General features: G+C 23.8%; 1 protein-coding gene across 1 annotated transcript; it reads right to left on the bottom strand.

Annotated features, from left to right (window-relative positions):
• Positions 1-14067, bottom strand: LOC122538654 (lysophospholipid acyltransferase 5). The gene is made up of 8 exons (XM_043672909.1): positions 13757-14067; positions 11814-11921; positions 8129-8251; positions 3461-3576; positions 3152-3322; positions 1445-1681; positions 904-1212; positions 1-555 (listed from the first exon to the last, which is right to left on the bottom strand). The coding sequence occupies exons 1-8, from the start codon at positions 13839-13841 to the stop codon at positions 283-285; spliced, it is 1422 nt and encodes a 473-aa protein (XP_043528844.1). The 5' UTR covers positions 13842-14067; the 3' UTR covers positions 1-282.
• Between the last annotated feature and the right edge of the window lie 3882 nt (positions 14068-17949).

Genomic DNA, 17949 nt, shown 5'->3' with positions numbered 1-17949 from the left:
AATATAAATTTTCTTTCGTTTTTACGAAAATTGCAATCCTCCGTAACATTCATACAAAATTTATTGTATATTTTACTATAGTAATTAGCGCTCTTCAAAAATAGTTTGTAAATATTCTTGTACTTTAACAAGTTATGTGCGATTGAAGACAAAGTATTTTTTATTATTCCTTCCCATTTCCCATTTCCCATTCTCGTTTCCCATTTTTTCCCTTATTTTTTTTTAATACCATTAATATCATTAATAAAACAATAAAACTTGTTCAGAAATTTTGTTATATTACTACTCAAGCTTCTTGGGACGTTTTTTAAAAAAAAATTTCTTGATGAATATAGAAATAAAAGGATAGGTCAAATATATTATATGACCACAATAATAAACGGAAGAATAAACGTGAGTATAACGAGAGTAAGACAAAAATATAAAACAAATAAGACTGTAACCCATAAAAACAAATGTGTGCATCATCATCAGAATCCGTGTAAGTATTTGAAGTGCTGGATGATTTTTTAACAAGCTTTGTAATTTCTGCTGCTTCGTCAATATTTGAGTCAACTAAAAAAATTAATAAAAAATTTCATTCACCATAATAGCAAATGATTCATTAATTACTTTAATAACAGTTTCATTAATTGAATAATGACTTACTTAACATAGTTTATCTTACTAATTTAATAAATTACATTTTAAGGAAAGATAATATAATAACATTAAAAATTAATTCTACCAAAAATAAACATAATTTGTAACTATTTGTAATAACATTTAGAATAATGTATTTATGAATTATGAAATTTTTAAATAAGTCATTAAACAATCTTTTGTTTGATCATCATTTAAATAAAGAACCAATTGTTTCATCATTGCATAAAACAATTGACATATAAAAGATATCAAACTTACATCTTTCTCAGCGAACGTGATCACAAATTCAAGGAAGAAGCACAAATAATATCCTGAATGAAATCCATGCCATACTGCGAGGAAAACCAGAGTGAAAAATTGGCTATATATTTTTGAACCCAAAAATTTTAACCTCTTGTAAATATATTCCGCGCACCAAGTATTGGTATTTATATTGAATGACAAAATGTAATCATTAAAATGACTTGCTGTTTCAAATTTCAACAACTTTACATTTTCACAACCGTTCCACAACGGACGACCATCCTTATTCTTTCCATTATATGTTAAACCAAAAATTGTACAAACCTGAAATAAAAATTATTATATTTTTCATGATACAGAAACAAACGATAATAAGTAAACATTTTTTGATTATAAATTATTTATTGATATGCAATATATATATTTATAATTATATAATTTTATATTTTATAAAATTTAAAAAAATAACTTTAAAAAATTATTAAGATAAAAAGATTAGTAATTTAGCAATAAAATAATTTATTTATTTACTTATATATATGTATACTTTGCTTACCCCTTCAGCTAATAACCAGCAAGAAATGTATTTGTAAAGATTGACATGGCCCCAAAAGCCAATTATGAAAAGACGTTTGAAAAATGTCTGTTCCTGGAATTCTGTACTCAATAGATATTGATTGGGAATGTATGAAGTCCCTAATTGGTAGCATATCAAGTATATGAATCCGAGGAACATTCGAGAAATACCAGGAATAATGCAATCATGAAGTTCAATTTCTTCCTTCACAGAATTCTAAAAAAAAATACGAAAAATTAATTACTTCTTTTTCTATAACTTGTATAACTTGATATTCTATAATTAACTTTTAGGTTGATATTATATAAAACGTGCCACGAGATTATCTCAATGTATTATTATATTATCTCTAGTTATTAACACATATAACAAAATATAAAATAACAATGGATTGATCTTTTTTTCAATACAATATGAGAACAGATTGACATTTAATTTTATTTTATTTCAAAACGTTACCTATATCTATGAGTACGAAGTTAACATCAATGAGGAACCAATTCTATCGCATTTTTTTATTGATTTCGTTTTAGCATTCGAAATGCATTAGAAATTCTTTGTATTAACATTAGAACGACTAAATTTGTTAATATGATTGATTTCAGATTTTTATTTTCTTATAATTGTTTAAAAGATACAAATATTTTTATCAAAATTAACATTGCTTTCTGTTGGATAAAAACATGATTGTATAGATCTATTTATTTTAATTATAATCATTTATATGTAGAATATTTTCTATACGTAGACGTTAATTTCTAATACGAATTAACTATTGGTCCGGTAAACTTTTTTCTTTTTTATAATTTTTAACAGAATATTTAATATTTTGATAATGATAATATAATAGAAATAATTTTCAATTAACAAAATAATTTTTTAAACATTTATGAACCTATGTTTGTATAATGTACTTTTACTAATAGAATACATTGGCATATTAGAAAAATCTGAGAGGATCTATACATGGTGTTCCAGTTTTTTTCAAACAAACATTGTCATTTTATTCTATAGATCAAAATAAGAAAAAAATGTATCATTGAAAGTATGATATATCAAATGTATAAAATAGATAAGGAATATTTACATCTAATAATAACCAGAAGGTATTTGATATATAATAATTTCATGTTCACCATGCCTGTCAATACAAAATTGAATTTACTTTTTGAATCATTACTTTTGATCATTTTGATTTTGTTCTAATTCGCACATTAACTCTTTCGCAAGAGAGATACAATTATGTTGATTATGCAATATTACTGCTCATTTCATCTATCATTTCTTTCTATCATAACTAGACTGTTTTTCTGCATTTGTGGAAAATTTTCATTTATATAAAAATGCACAATAATCTATAAAATACTCAATACTCATCTATAAAATACTCAAAGTACAATTTTCTTTGTAACATTTAATAGATGAGATAATTCTTCATCTATTTCTCTAGATTCTATTTAGTTACTTATTTTTCTAAGAATGTGAAATTGTACAAATCATCCGCATAATCATGCTTTCATTTTTTATTAGTCATAACTCTTTAATGGCATATGTTTATATGACATTTATATATAGAAAAGATTGACAACGTTTGATCGGAAAGAACTAGGACCTCCTGTACATTGAATAAAACATTCTTATAATGCTTTTTATTATTTAATTAATTAATATTTTAATATGACTTACAGAATCCTTATCGATCAGCGTGTATCGGCCATGTACATAGTCTAAATATCGTTTCATACTAAATTGTGGCCCAACGAGAAACGATCCTGGGAAATATGTAAATGCTGCAATCTCTAAAAACGTAGGTTGTTCTTTCAAGGCCACTTGTTTCTGCGATGCAGACAACTTTTCCTGAAACGGTAATATGATTATTTAAACTTCTTGGCCCCAAAAGGAGCTTCCATTTTTTTTTCTTTTTAACGATTGTATTTAACTTAAATTTTAGCTTTTAGTTAGTTTTAATGTACTAGTTATTGCTCTTATACATACTTCGGATTTTTGACCGTCTAGTAAATTGAACGAGAGACCAATTAATCGCAGAGCTAATACACACTGTGGCATAGTCCACTTTATATCATAGTCATCTGTACTTGTCATATAATATCCTGTCAACGACAAAAACAAATATTATTTTTCAATGTGTATTAAATTATTATTTAATCACAAGAGGTGTTCTGTAATATGTAGAAATCATTTTAGAGAATTTAAAAGATAAAAAAGACTTAACGTAAATGTGTTTTATTTATCCTTCTTTTCAAGCTATACATTTTTAATTTAATCCATTGTTGTATTTTATCCTGATGGTTGAATAATTTTTGAATGAACAATATATACAAAGTATCAAAAAATAGAAATCCAATATTACTTTTATAGATATTTTACTATACTATATTATTATTTTAGTAGGATTTCAGTAAGTATTTATTAAAAAATGTCTGATCAATATACATAGATGCTAAAAGCAATTTCAATGTAAAATCAACTTTTATTATTTATTAACATTCGGTACGATATGAATGAATCACTTCGCAATATACTGAATGTCAATGAAAACAAAATAGCATTATTCCAAATTGAAATAGTTTTAGAATTGGTACGGAATTTGTAAGATGCAGAACAGCTCAATCGACATTGTGTTACTGCGATAATTTGCATTCGTTATTGATATCTAGAGAAGAATTAGGAATAATTTAAAATTATAGATCCATCATTCGTTCTAAAATGTGAAGTGCAAATATATGCCCAGAAAAATTATTCCAAATAGGTATATTCCGTCTTCTAAAGTATTTAAAAAAAACATTTGTGTAAATTTATATAAATTTTTTCACGTTATAAATTGCTAACAATCGCGATTTTATGCTATCACTGATAAAGAAAAACGTGTTTTCCAAATTGATTTTTAAATAAATGAATAAATTATTAAGATCCTATTAATGGATTCCTATTACAAGATTATTTGAATTTCATTATCGAAAACGCTTATTAATATTATATAATTATATATTATATAATATCAATATTATATAATATTATACAATATTAAGCGTTTTTAAAATGACAAGTAAGGTTTCCAACAAATAACTAAAAAAAAATGAAGCACTCAATAATAAAACATTTGCAGGTTTTAGTTCTTATGCAGATGTAGTGTGTTAAAAAACTTGTTATAACTTGAAAATAAAATAAATAGAATAATAATATGTTTATATGAAGTATTTTTTATGTATATGTAATTCCACATATTTCAGAACACCTTGCATTCAATAAATCTCTTCTTAACGTACATAAAACATAAATTCCGCGTTAAAATGCAAGTGAGATTCATAGTGCAAAAATTAAACTTACGTAAAGTCTTTTCTATCGTTTAAAAATTAATATGTAATTATGATTTTCAAACGAATTGAAAAACATCAAATACATTTGCATCCAAATTAAATCAAACTTGTAGCACCAAACAGGAGATAAATATATCTTTGTCTTTATCTACGTAACCAATACGTTTAATCCTTTATATCCAGTTAACTATGTTTATATCAAAATAACTATGACATTTTTATTGAATTTTTGTATCAATATATATAATTTTTGACATATTGTAAACATAGAGAGAAGAAAAATTTTTTAACAGTTTCATGTATAAGTAGAGTTTTTCTTAATTAAATCCCCATTTATCTTAATTCTTTGACTAAAGTTGTTTGCTTATCAAATGTTCAAAGAAATTAACATATTACAATATAATGAATAAATATATCAAAAAGTATATATTTTAAGATAAATTTTTAATTTGTTATGTATCTTTCGTTCAGTATTAAACTTTTAGACTTTTGATTAATTAGACTTTTCAAATTTGTTTACAAATTACATTACGAATAGAATATCTGTTAGTAACAGATGAGTTATATCCTGAAATATGATGGAAAAAATGCGTAGGATAAAAAAGATTAGAAAGTATTGATTTAAACATTCCCATATTCTCTTCCAACGAGTCATTAATATTCAATTTATTTTTTGAGTGTTGAATACATCATGAGAAATTGTGTATAATTATATACTTTTGCATCTGTTAAATTTACTGTTATATACTGTGTATAGAATTCGTAAATAATTTTGCAGTCACAAGAATTTTACATGCACCATTTCATATGAAACGGTAACATGTACCGCAAAGTAATAATTATCTATACACGTTAAATTTTATGATCATATATTGATTTGTGATTTATATAAATTGTATTAGTTCTACGTAACCAATACAGTAACTATTGAATATATGTGAAATTATCATTCTATCAATTATTATATTATCACGTTTACTGCGAATTCGATTTCAACTGACTTTTTATTCAAACAGATTATATTATTTTAAATTAAAATGAACAATGAAACATTAGGTTGTTGCACATGTTACACACGATCGTATTTCGAAAGAAACTTGTAATACTTATTATTCCGTTAAATACGATATTCATTAATCGAAATACGTTCTTCTAAATTCAATACACTTAGTCCAAATATTAGTACTTTTTATATGCCTTTTTTTAAAAAAAATCAATATTTCTTAACGCAAGAAATTTTTCAAAGATATCATTCAGTTTCGTTTTCACATTTTTTTTTTTTTTTTTTCGAGGAGAGAATGGAGCTAATCAGTGCAAGCCATTTTTCATTAAATAATTTGCAAATATTCCCTATCAAAGTCTTCAGTTAATGGAAGAGTTTAGTCATTATAATACAATCATTATGATGTTATAATTAGACTGCAGATTTTATGCATTTATAGAAAACTTTAAAGTGGAAAATTACATAGAATATGAAAAAATATATAAAACAATTGAAGTATAATGCTTTTCATATTTGGTATGTAAATCAAGTTTCTACTGAAATTATATTTTTTCATTTATATCCTCAAAAATGTGAATTTGCATGAAAATTCGCAGTTTAATAACTAAATTGTCCCATTGGCTATCAATTTTGACGCTGAAATGGCATAATTGTATAGTACGAGTTATTTTTAATGAAAAGTTTCTAAGTTCTCTAAATGATTTAGATGTTTGAAAAAATGATAGTCAAGAAATAATTCGAGGAAGATCCGGAGTATATTAAATGTGACATACGTATTTATGAAGTTTTTAGTCAAGCATTATTATTCAAGCGACTTTTGGACGATTACACGGTTCATTTTAAATGGATATACAGAATGAATCATTTAACTGTTCCATTTAAAAGACCACTTGATTAGTTTCTTTGGAGGCACCCAAAAAATGAAATTTATCGCGAGTCATCTACGACTATATAAAATCTAAAGACATAAAGAATCACATTGTTAGAATATGTTATGACATGAACAGAAACAGAAACAGAATGTGTATCATTCGCTCTCATTAATTGCCAATGCAATTGTATTTAATGTATTGAACAATATTTTGAATAGTTTAAATTAAAAATTCCCAATATTTATTAATTTTTAATTCTGTATATTGTATAAATACAAAGCTCATATCTCAATAAAAAAGCGAAATGTCAAAAAACTGATTATTACATTGTACGCTTCGCTTGATATCAAACAATTTTCATTTAAAATATTCTTTGTTTTTTTTTTTTGAAATAAATAATTTACAAGAAAATTTAGATGATAGTTGAATGACTTATCTTGTATGATCTAAACAAATTTTTTGAGACATTTGGTTCAAGTATTTTATTCATATTGCAACATAGTTTGCTTGTAGAATTTAAATTAAAGTTTTTAAATTTGTAATATGTAAAATATTCAAGTTTCGTTTCATTTTATTATTTTTGTTGTTTGATGAAAACCATCTTATTATTTGAACAATTAAGAAAAAATTTAGACAAATTTATATGCTACAAGCATTGATACTATCATTCGTGAATACGTTTATGTACTAAAGTGACTAGCAAAGTATAATGTCTTTATGTGCAACAACTCAATATTGATTAATGAATTAATTATAATATACTATTTTATATAATTAATTAATTATACAAGATGACTCATTTAAATCAACCTACTTAAATATCTAAACATGATATGAAAAAATGTGTTAAAGAGAAAAATGATTTCAGGAGATACATTCTCTGATGTAAGTATAAATACATATAATACATATGTACATGTGAAGATCAACTTTATTTTCTTAAATGAAAGTATATATTTTTTAAAGCGTCAAACGATGTAGCTCGACATTCTTTATAAAAACCTATTAATTCATATGTATATCTTAAATATTTTTTCATACTTTCGAAGATATTCGAGTGAACCGATTGAATATAATGTATATTATTATATTCCATAAAATGTCAGTCACCAGTGATCGAAATCACATAAAACATATTAAATTATTTGCTATTTTCATTAAAAAATTAATGATAATTTCAAAATATTAAAAATAGACATAAATATAATTAATAATAAGAAAATATTCAATAATATTTAAAAATAATAGTTCGCATGATTTCAAAAAAGTTTGCAAACATTAAAATTTCCTCAATAAAAGTAATTATATATAACGTGTTAAGCATTTTCTGCTACAAAATTCGTAAGTTTCTTCGCATGCTGTTACTTCCTTATCAATTTAGGTATTTTTTTATAAATCGTACAAACTATTACACAATAATAAGTAATAATGTACTATAATTCCTTCATACCACATAGAAGATAAGCCATATTGAAGATGAAAATAATAATAACAGACAGGGACGAACCACCAAGACGTTTTAAGACCCGATAAGTGACGTACACCGTCGCTGCTGAATGAAGTATATTAAATCCTGTGAAAATATTTTTGTAAAATTGGATTTATCGAATAGTTAATCAATTTATCTATTTTCATCGTTAAGCAAATGAAAAATTGTTTTAACATATTTATTAGAGCTCTTACTATTTTTTGAAATTTACGGACATCCGCATCTTGAATATCTAAATATTTGAATACTCACAAAAAAAAAAAATATATATATATATATGTGATATATAGTGGAACTACATTTATATGTTCTTCATTTATTTAAACTAAGTTAATTAAATGAATTTTTTTATTTTACTAAATTAATTGAATGAACTTAACTTGAATGCATTTAGCTATCAATTATATAAATTATTCAATTAGTTCATATAAGCAGAGTTCTACTGTATTCAATTGAAATTAGACTTGAGTATCGAGGTATCCAGATTTAGACATGAATAATCAAATATTTTCTCATGTATCTATAAGTATCTACAAAATACCTATAAAAAATCTGTACACATTTAAATTAAACACACAATGAAATAATAATTAGAGAACCGTATATGATAACAAATAAATATGTTATATTTTAAATACACATATATTTTCGCAATGGATAGTTAATGATGATCAATCATAGTCGCCAAATCACTAGCTAAGTATTAAGAAGATTACTCTAATGTATAGTAATTACATATTTACATATTTTACATATACATTTATACATTATAATATTATAATAATAATATTATAACATAGTTTAAGATAGTAATATTGCACGAAAATAAATAATTACCAAGCAAAATGTGATATTTAATATTTATAATTTTATATTTTTCAGTTGATAATTCAGTACCATTTTTGAATAAACATTTGACTAGATACATTTATTTATGACTATAACATTTAAGTATACATTTCTATTTAGCAACTGAAGAGGATGAAATAAAATAAACAATGATAAATTCTTATTTTCAACAACATAATGTACTTATCTGCAATTTCCTATTTATTATGATCAGATGATAAAATACTTCGATTTCAATGAAGATCATTTTTCAAAAGAAAATGATATAACTGTATAATTTGATAATAGTGAAATTAATGAACAAACGTATTTTAATTTACATCGAAAACACTAGCAAAAATGACATAACTCTAGTATCTTTATCAAATAGATGACTTCTGGATTTTATGACAGTAGTTAATTTAAATTACAAAAAAAAGGAATTAACACAATCGAAGGTATAAGGTGGATTTAATACCGTCTTTTTGAGTGCAGACTAGTAATTCATACATATAATATATATTTTCAATATTTTTTAACATATAATTCTATTCTATAACATATCTAATATATAATGTATATTTTCAAGATTTTTGATAACAAAATACGATGTCAAAGTTGCAAATAATATTCAAGTCTTTTGACAGGTAGTAGTGTTGCCTTCTAATTATTATTATTATACCACAATTATGCATTCAAAGCACCACTTCTGCATATAAATACTTATAATTTAATTATAACATAATTGCATGTGCAGTTTAAAATAAATGATTATAAATAATTAGATAAAACTAAAGAAAATAAGATCATAATATAAAAATTATTTATACGTGGCTTATACTTGGATTACAGTAGAATTTATGAATCTTATATGCAGTTAAATTTCAACCTATTTTTGTCAATAAAAAAATTTATAAATTTAACTATTTATTTTTTCATTGTATATATTAATTTTATATTATATTATATTAATTTGATACCAAATGACAAATTAAGTTGGAAAAATGAATTAAACATCTCGATTTTAAAACTTATATTTAACTGTTATGATTACATTTGACAAGTAAAAATTATACCCATAAGTCATTTCTGAAATATTTTTAAAACGATTAATTGTATCAAAAAATGTTTTCATATATACAAAGTGAGTCACCATATATTGCCATCTAGATTTATGTCATTATTATTATGCGTAGCGAAAAATGTTTCCGATGAAATTTCTTGTAGGTGGACGTGTAGAGGACATATGAAGGTCATTAACATTTTTTAAAATAGAATCATATATTTTTTATTGCATCAAAATCTATGCGTGAAAAATGAAGACAATATAAATATAAGAATACTATCCTTGTTCTTCCATGTCTTGTTAAAATTAAATTTAAATTAAAATTAAAATATCTTCTAAACTATGACTTTTTAACATAAATAAGTTAATTCTTTTGTAAAGAATATCAAGGTGCATCAACTGATGCAATAAAAAATATATGATTCCATTTAAAAAAACGTTGATGACCTTCATATGTCCTCTATACGTCCACCTACAAGAAAACTAGTATCATCAAAATGTACTTCTCTCGAAACCATTCAACTTCATCTGAAACATTTTTCGCTACGTGTAATAATAATGACGTAAATCTAGATGGCAATATGTGGTGACCCACCCTGTATATATGTAATATTGATTTTTTAATATATATGCATTGAACAAGACATCGAAAGTACGTGTTGTTTGATAAAATTGAGCATTAAAAAATGACTTAATATAAAAAGAAATTGAAGAAGTTTGTATTAAAAACAATAAAATAATGAGTCATTTTCGGTATTTTTCTTTGACTACGAGTATATTTGAAAAAATCTATTAAATCTTCCATAATTTACATGTAGTTAATACAAAATTGTTCAACTTAATGATGTGGATAATATTGGACTCATCAAAAGATCATTCGTTAGAAAACAAATAAATTTGTTTTTTCTACACCAAGTTAGAAAATTATTATCTTATATAACTGTAAATAAAATATTATTCCGATTATATCCGTGATTTCTCTATTAATTGACAATTGCTTTTGCAATCTATAATAATTTTAAGTGTAGACCAGCAGAATTGAATATATTCATTCAAAGGAGATGAAAATTTCTTCGAAACAATAAAAATAGATGACCCTTCTGGAATTTCATTCCGAATAATAATTCAAAAATATTTTATTGCTTTTTTTATTACAGAGATTGATATATATAAAATAATTGATATATATAAAATAATTGATTGTATAATGCTAGAAAATAAAATTTGTTTGTACTTAAATTGTATATTAGTAAGTACATATATACATATAAACCACAAAAGAATAATGCTATTATAATGTAACTACAATATCCGGTTTGAATACGCAATGTAAATAAAAAATTCGTTCAAATAAAATTGTTTCATTCATATGGAATACACGACCGCAGAGGTCATATATATATCTAATTTTAATTATTTCAGTCAAACGAAATACTTCAATTATACATAGCTTCATTAATATTTGAGTTGTTACGATAGAACTTCCGATAGCAACTACTGGATATGTAAATACTCAAATTTTAATTCTGATTCGAATTTCAAGTTATGATTAGTAACTTAAATACATACTTGAACAGTAAGAGCTCCTGCGTTGATCAAAATTTAAATAGATTTTTTAAATTCATTTACCATTTAATTATCATTAATTAATTTAACATATTTGAATAAATTATAAAGTAAAAAAGACAATCACGCAAAATTTCAAGTCATTTCCGCGAATCATTTAAATATCACTTTGTGAAGAATAATTACCATAATTCCATAAGCAAATCAAAACGCCACAGGTTGCGAAAAATATATGTTGACAAACTGGACATTTTCCGTATAAAGTATATCTGTGAAGAAGAGCGATCGGTAATCCTGAAAGTTCAGTTATAATTGTATTATTCTTGAGTTTCATCAAGTTTAAAAATATTTCATTTTACATACGTTTTGTATTATAAATATTTACTTTTAACTATTGATATTAAGTATACGTAATATGTACATACACCCTCTTATACACTGGTTTGTCTCGTTAATATTAATGCTTTATTGTACAAACAGATTATAATTTTTCTCTAACAATAATGGAGTTTAATACAAAACAGTCAACCAGTCGTTGATTTTTTCGATGTAACAACGCAACCAATTCATGTCAATTACATCAAAAACTACAGTGAGTCAAAAAAGTATTGGCATAAAAAAGTATTAGTTTTTTGGCGATGTTACTATGAAAACTAGTAACTATTACTAGTAATATATTGGAAAAATCTGTTTCGATAAATAGTTAACAAAATTAACAAAAGTATGCGCAGTAGCAATTTCGAATGAGTTATACAATAGTAATAAAATTCGAGAATAAAAAAAATATTATAAAAATTACAAAATATTCTTTTGTAAATACTGGAATGTTATCGAAAGACATCGCGCCAACATGAGAAAAAAACGCTTATCTTAAAATATTCTATTCAAATAGATGGTGGAACTGTAGAATTACAAAAACTCATATGTCAACACCTTTTTGATTCTCGAATTTTTATATTATTTGTATAATTATATATTATTATTGTATAATTCATTATTGGAAATTGCTGTTGTACACATTGCTCTTGTATATAGTAAACTATTTATGGAAACAGATTTTGTTAATGTATCATTTGTTTTCACAAAAATAGAAGAAAAAATGTACCAATAATAAATAATATTAAATTATATAATAAATTCTTTAATCTACTATATGTTTACAATGCAAACATTCTTCACGTGTTTTTATCTATAGAGATATTTATTTTAAACATTGTTCACTAAATTTATTCATCTATACATAAATACTATTCAATTAATCTCTATATAAGTACTGTTCAATTAATCAGTTATTCATTTATCTGACTGGTTCCATATTGGCCGGTTAAGAGAGTGTCTACTAGTTCATTCATCAATTTTTAAATTAATCATATTAATAACATTCGCATATGTTGTCTAATTATAATCATATACAGTTCTAAACAATAATAATAATAATAAAATATATCAAATATTTGAAATTTAAATAACATACGAATAATTGTGATAAGGATTATTACATGTTTTTATTATTACTATTTTTACCTAAGTAAATATAAAACAAAGAAAATAATTCATAATTTCAAAAACATTAAACTTGATATTACAAACATCGCATTTACTTTGCAATTTTTTCATGAATTACTCATGCTAAATAATACAACTAAAAATAGATACAGAAAAAAGTAAATAATAAAAAAAATATAATAATAGGATAAGAAATAGAATTACTAATAAAGTAATTAAATATTTTTATTCTTACAAATAATATAAATGTTAAGAAATGTTATTTCCTATTTTAACAGGTATTATTGGCATTAATTTTATTAATTTACAAAAATAAATACGATGCACGCATCTGCACGGTGAAGTACATAACCTTCAAAATACTCTGAAACTATGAAAGCATTTTGAATTCTAAAGTTAAAAATTAAAATTTAAAAAAGATGTATATAAGAAATCATAATACGTAACGAGTAAATTAAAATGTAAATCAATTATGCAATCAGTGATGTAATAAAATTAAATGAATTTAGATCAGACATTGTACGTATATATACGGGTATGTAAAAATTTATTAATTTTAAATACTATAGATGAAAACCATAAAACCATAAAAGAGGACAACGTTGTTTTAAAAACATCATTACCAAGGAATATGGAGATAAGAAGACGAAGTGCAGCTTCAGATGCATTTAAACTTTCCGAGATATTTAACAATATGCTATTCGACATTGTTGATTCTTTTAAAATAGCCTTTTATTTTGTTACGTTAACTTCTTGAATTAGTTCCATATTATTATTAAAATTAAATTCGTTTCTATCAATGATACTTCAGGACAAAATTTGATTTACATTCTGTAATGATAACATCACCTATCACTTGTAAGGTTAGCGAAGATCGATACTAGAGCCACGAAAAGTAACAATGGAAACTGCACAGCTGCACAATAATGTTAAAGCGTTCTGAAAGCCATTAAATTAAGCTAAGTGAAAAGTAAGATCCAAAAAAAAAGTATAAAGAAGAAAATTACATGTTATGCAGATAATTGAAACAGTACAAAATGATTGTTCAATTTATTACAAAAAAATTAAAAAAATTATTAAAACAAAATGTTGATACGTTTCAGAACGCTTCATATTGTAATTTCATATTAAAAGTTCCATATTGTACAATTATTTTATTTATTTAATAATTGCAAGAATGTACTTTTTTATTTCTATTTCTTTATGTTGAATTTTATTTAAAATACTAATTAATGATATTGTAAATAATTACACATAACAATACATTAGAATCCTCAAGTTAAAAATTTCTTCTTAATGCAATTTGTCCAATAAATCGTTAAAAACATGCCGTTCAAAAACTAAATCGAAAACTTAAAGAGATTAAAGGAAAGAAATTTTAAAATTAATATTGTTTAAAATTATAGTAATTAAGGTATTCAAATTCATACAAATTGTTTATATAGTATAATGGTTTATATAGCACAATTTTTTAAACAGTTTCGACAAAAGTTAATTATTAATGAATAAACGATAAATCAGAATACAAGAAATATCAAAAATGTTTTTTCAATAAAAAAACTTGGATCACTTTTATTTTTTTAAATACTAGTACCTAATTGTTTGTATCAGATGCTTATGAATGCTACTAAAACAAATTCAATAATATTAAATTAGATTATTCTTTCTAATAATTTGTTTGGAATTTCATTCTATATAACTAATATAATTAATAACTCAAAGACAAATCACTCTTGTTTAAGTAAATGTACATACATTGCGTGCATACCCAAGGACAATATCAGTTATTGGACAGATTACAGATAAAAACTCGGCGTTATCATTATGTATGGTTGGCAATATTGTCTTCAAACTAATTAGTGAGAAGGTCATATTTTGTAATTGAATATAAAGAGTAAATACACTTCTCATACACTTCATTTCTTGTTTACAACACGTAAATATGTAACGCCCAATAAATGTTCGAATAGCATATCATCTTCCACGCATAGAAGTTGTACTTTATTGTACTTTATTGAATTTCAATGCGTAGAAGCAAATAAACTTTAGGACACTACAATTCTGCTCCATCTTCAATTGTAATAATTAATACTCTTATATATTCATAATACTTATCATGATAGTATTATTAATGTAAATATGATGAACAAGAAATATGTTTACAGTTTACTGTTATGTTCAGCATGTAAATACATGACACCAAATAAGTGTTTGAATAGCACATTTTCCACGATATAGAATTCTATCCTATTCTATCATATTCAATACGTAGAAGCAAATAAACTTCAGGGTATATCACAGCTCTACCTCATTTTAATTGTAAAGTGTTCTTATATATTCATAATACTTATTACGATATTATGGACAAGAAATATGTTTATGTTCAACAACAAAGTATTATTGAATTATATACATGTTGTTACACATTGATAAACAACTTTATTACATTTCAGACTGATATTTTAAACAAATAATTTAAAAACCAACTATTTGATGTTACTTGTTTTATTTAAAAATTTATTTTGCAATTTATTATTAGTTCAGTAATTAACTTTTATCAAAATGAACATTTTGTCAGATAATTACAAGTTAACAAATCGTGACAATAATTACATATTTGTAATAAATTAAGTTCTGAAGAGGAAAGAAAAATAACATCTTATCAATATATCATGATAATAAATAATTCTTTAATAATTTAACTCATGTCACACTATACATTGTCATAATCGCAATATAAAACATATCATAGGATTCGTTGAGTGGCAGTTTCCAACAACAAACATACTCCCGTCGAATCGACTTCTAGCATTAGGAAAATCGAAATTAACTAACCCTTCGCAATCTTGCTACATATTAACGCAAACATCATATGATAGTAGCTACCACTTCATCGTCAATAAGAACTAAATGGACATACAGAACATCTTAAATTTATGTATAGGTAACTATAAATTAATTTTACATTGTTATCAACAATTTATGATACAAATATAATTGGCAATTAGCACAAAAAGTGTTTTTTTTTTTTATATGAAGCTTTTTTTTTGAAATGATCTACGAAGGGTAAATACATCGACAATTTAAAATCATATCTCTAATATAGAGACAATGAAAAAAATTCTTATATTAATTTATACGGGGTGATAGACTACTAGTACGGAAAAATGCAGCATCATGAAGTTTCAAGTGATGCAATTCGTTCCGATAATTTTATCTAAAGAGGCACAGTTTGGAGACACCCTGTATAATATTTTTTATTAGAAAAATTGTTTACCTCGAAAATGTCGCCGATTTTTACTTAGAAAAATATATCCAACCTGATTTTGCGTAACAATCGACATTTATATCGTATTCGTTATTATTCGTACATATACAAAGATTCTTTTACATACATACATATATATACACACACATACGAGGGCACGCACCACATATATTTAGAGAAACTCGGTAATAAACGAAAATTAAATTAATTTAATGTTTGATTTTTTTGCCAAGTTCAACTCTTCGTTTCAAATATTATTTTATATAAAATAGGTATATAATCTTTATTTGGAAAATTGGAAATAATGTTACTTTTATTACTTTTAATTGCACTTTGCATATTATATACGGTTATAATATATATATATAATATAAATGTGGGTATGTTATAATATATTTTCTTAAAGTTTTTAATCATTGTAATACTTTTTTTTAAATAAACAAGTATTTTAATAAAAAAATCAAATTTATTGTATCTATTAATAAAGTGCTTTAAACTTTCGATATTATTGTTCTTGAAAAACGAAGAGTCAAATCGACAATTTAAAGTCTAATACTGCCTTATGATTTCTTCATTGAATTTGATTTAATATCATTCTTGCTATTCTTAATCAGTTTGAAACAATGATTTTCAGGTTTTCAAAAGTCTAAAAATTTACAATATTAAAAAACGCTGTCAATCATTGTTCAAAAAATATCAAAACCGACCGAGTTCTATATAAAATTTATACATTAATTTTGAATAAATATATCATACATTGATACAATTTTTACCATTATTTAATTACGTAATTCTATTATCTTATTATGTTATAATAAAATTTGATCCATGTTTATAATTATGTCTTTCTTCACAATCTTATCAAAACTTATAATCAGACAGGATTTCAGATCCAAAAACTTAGAAACAAATTTTATTCGATTATTTATGAAAAGAAATTTGATTGGTCCGAGCAGAGTATGTAAATGGTACCCTGTCTTCCAAGAAAATTTCAAATAAGAAAAAACTCGGTCGTATAATCAATCTTATAATATTATGCTCTTTACTGACTATGAACAAAATTATACACTTTCGCTTAATTTTCAAATTTGTTAATTACTTTAATAATTACTCTTTTAATAAAATATAAGGAGCTATTTTTAATTGTTTAATTTACGAAAGTGTAACTTTCAATGTCTCACTAGCTGAACTGTATATTTCATATATTTTATTCATATATTTCATATAATATATTTCATTACTTCACAAATTCTGGTATAAATCGCTTCAAAATGTATAAAAATAATGATATTTTACAGTTTTTTTGATTTTTGGAATTAATATAATAAAATTATTATTTTATAATTTACGGTATGATATACTTTTTATAATACGAAATTTAAATAAATTTATAAATTAATTTCATTAAATAATTTTATTTGTTATTAAAAATTGAAGAAACTGAAATAGGAATTTTACTAGAATTCATTTAAATTTATCAGTTCATAAGTTCACTTTATATATTTATTTAACATTATTTATTTACTTAATATTAAGTATGGTATAATA

This window comes from Frieseomelitta varia, unplaced genomic scaffold (assembly GCF_011392965.1).
Source record: "Frieseomelitta varia isolate USP_RPSP 00005682 unplaced genomic scaffold, Fvar_1.2 scaffold_170, whole genome shotgun sequence".
Taxonomy (NCBI): Eukaryota; Metazoa; Arthropoda; class Insecta; order Hymenoptera; family Apidae; genus Frieseomelitta; species Frieseomelitta varia.
The sequence above is the reverse complement of the archived record's forward strand: the minus strand, read 5'-3'. Positions and strand labels throughout refer to the sequence as shown.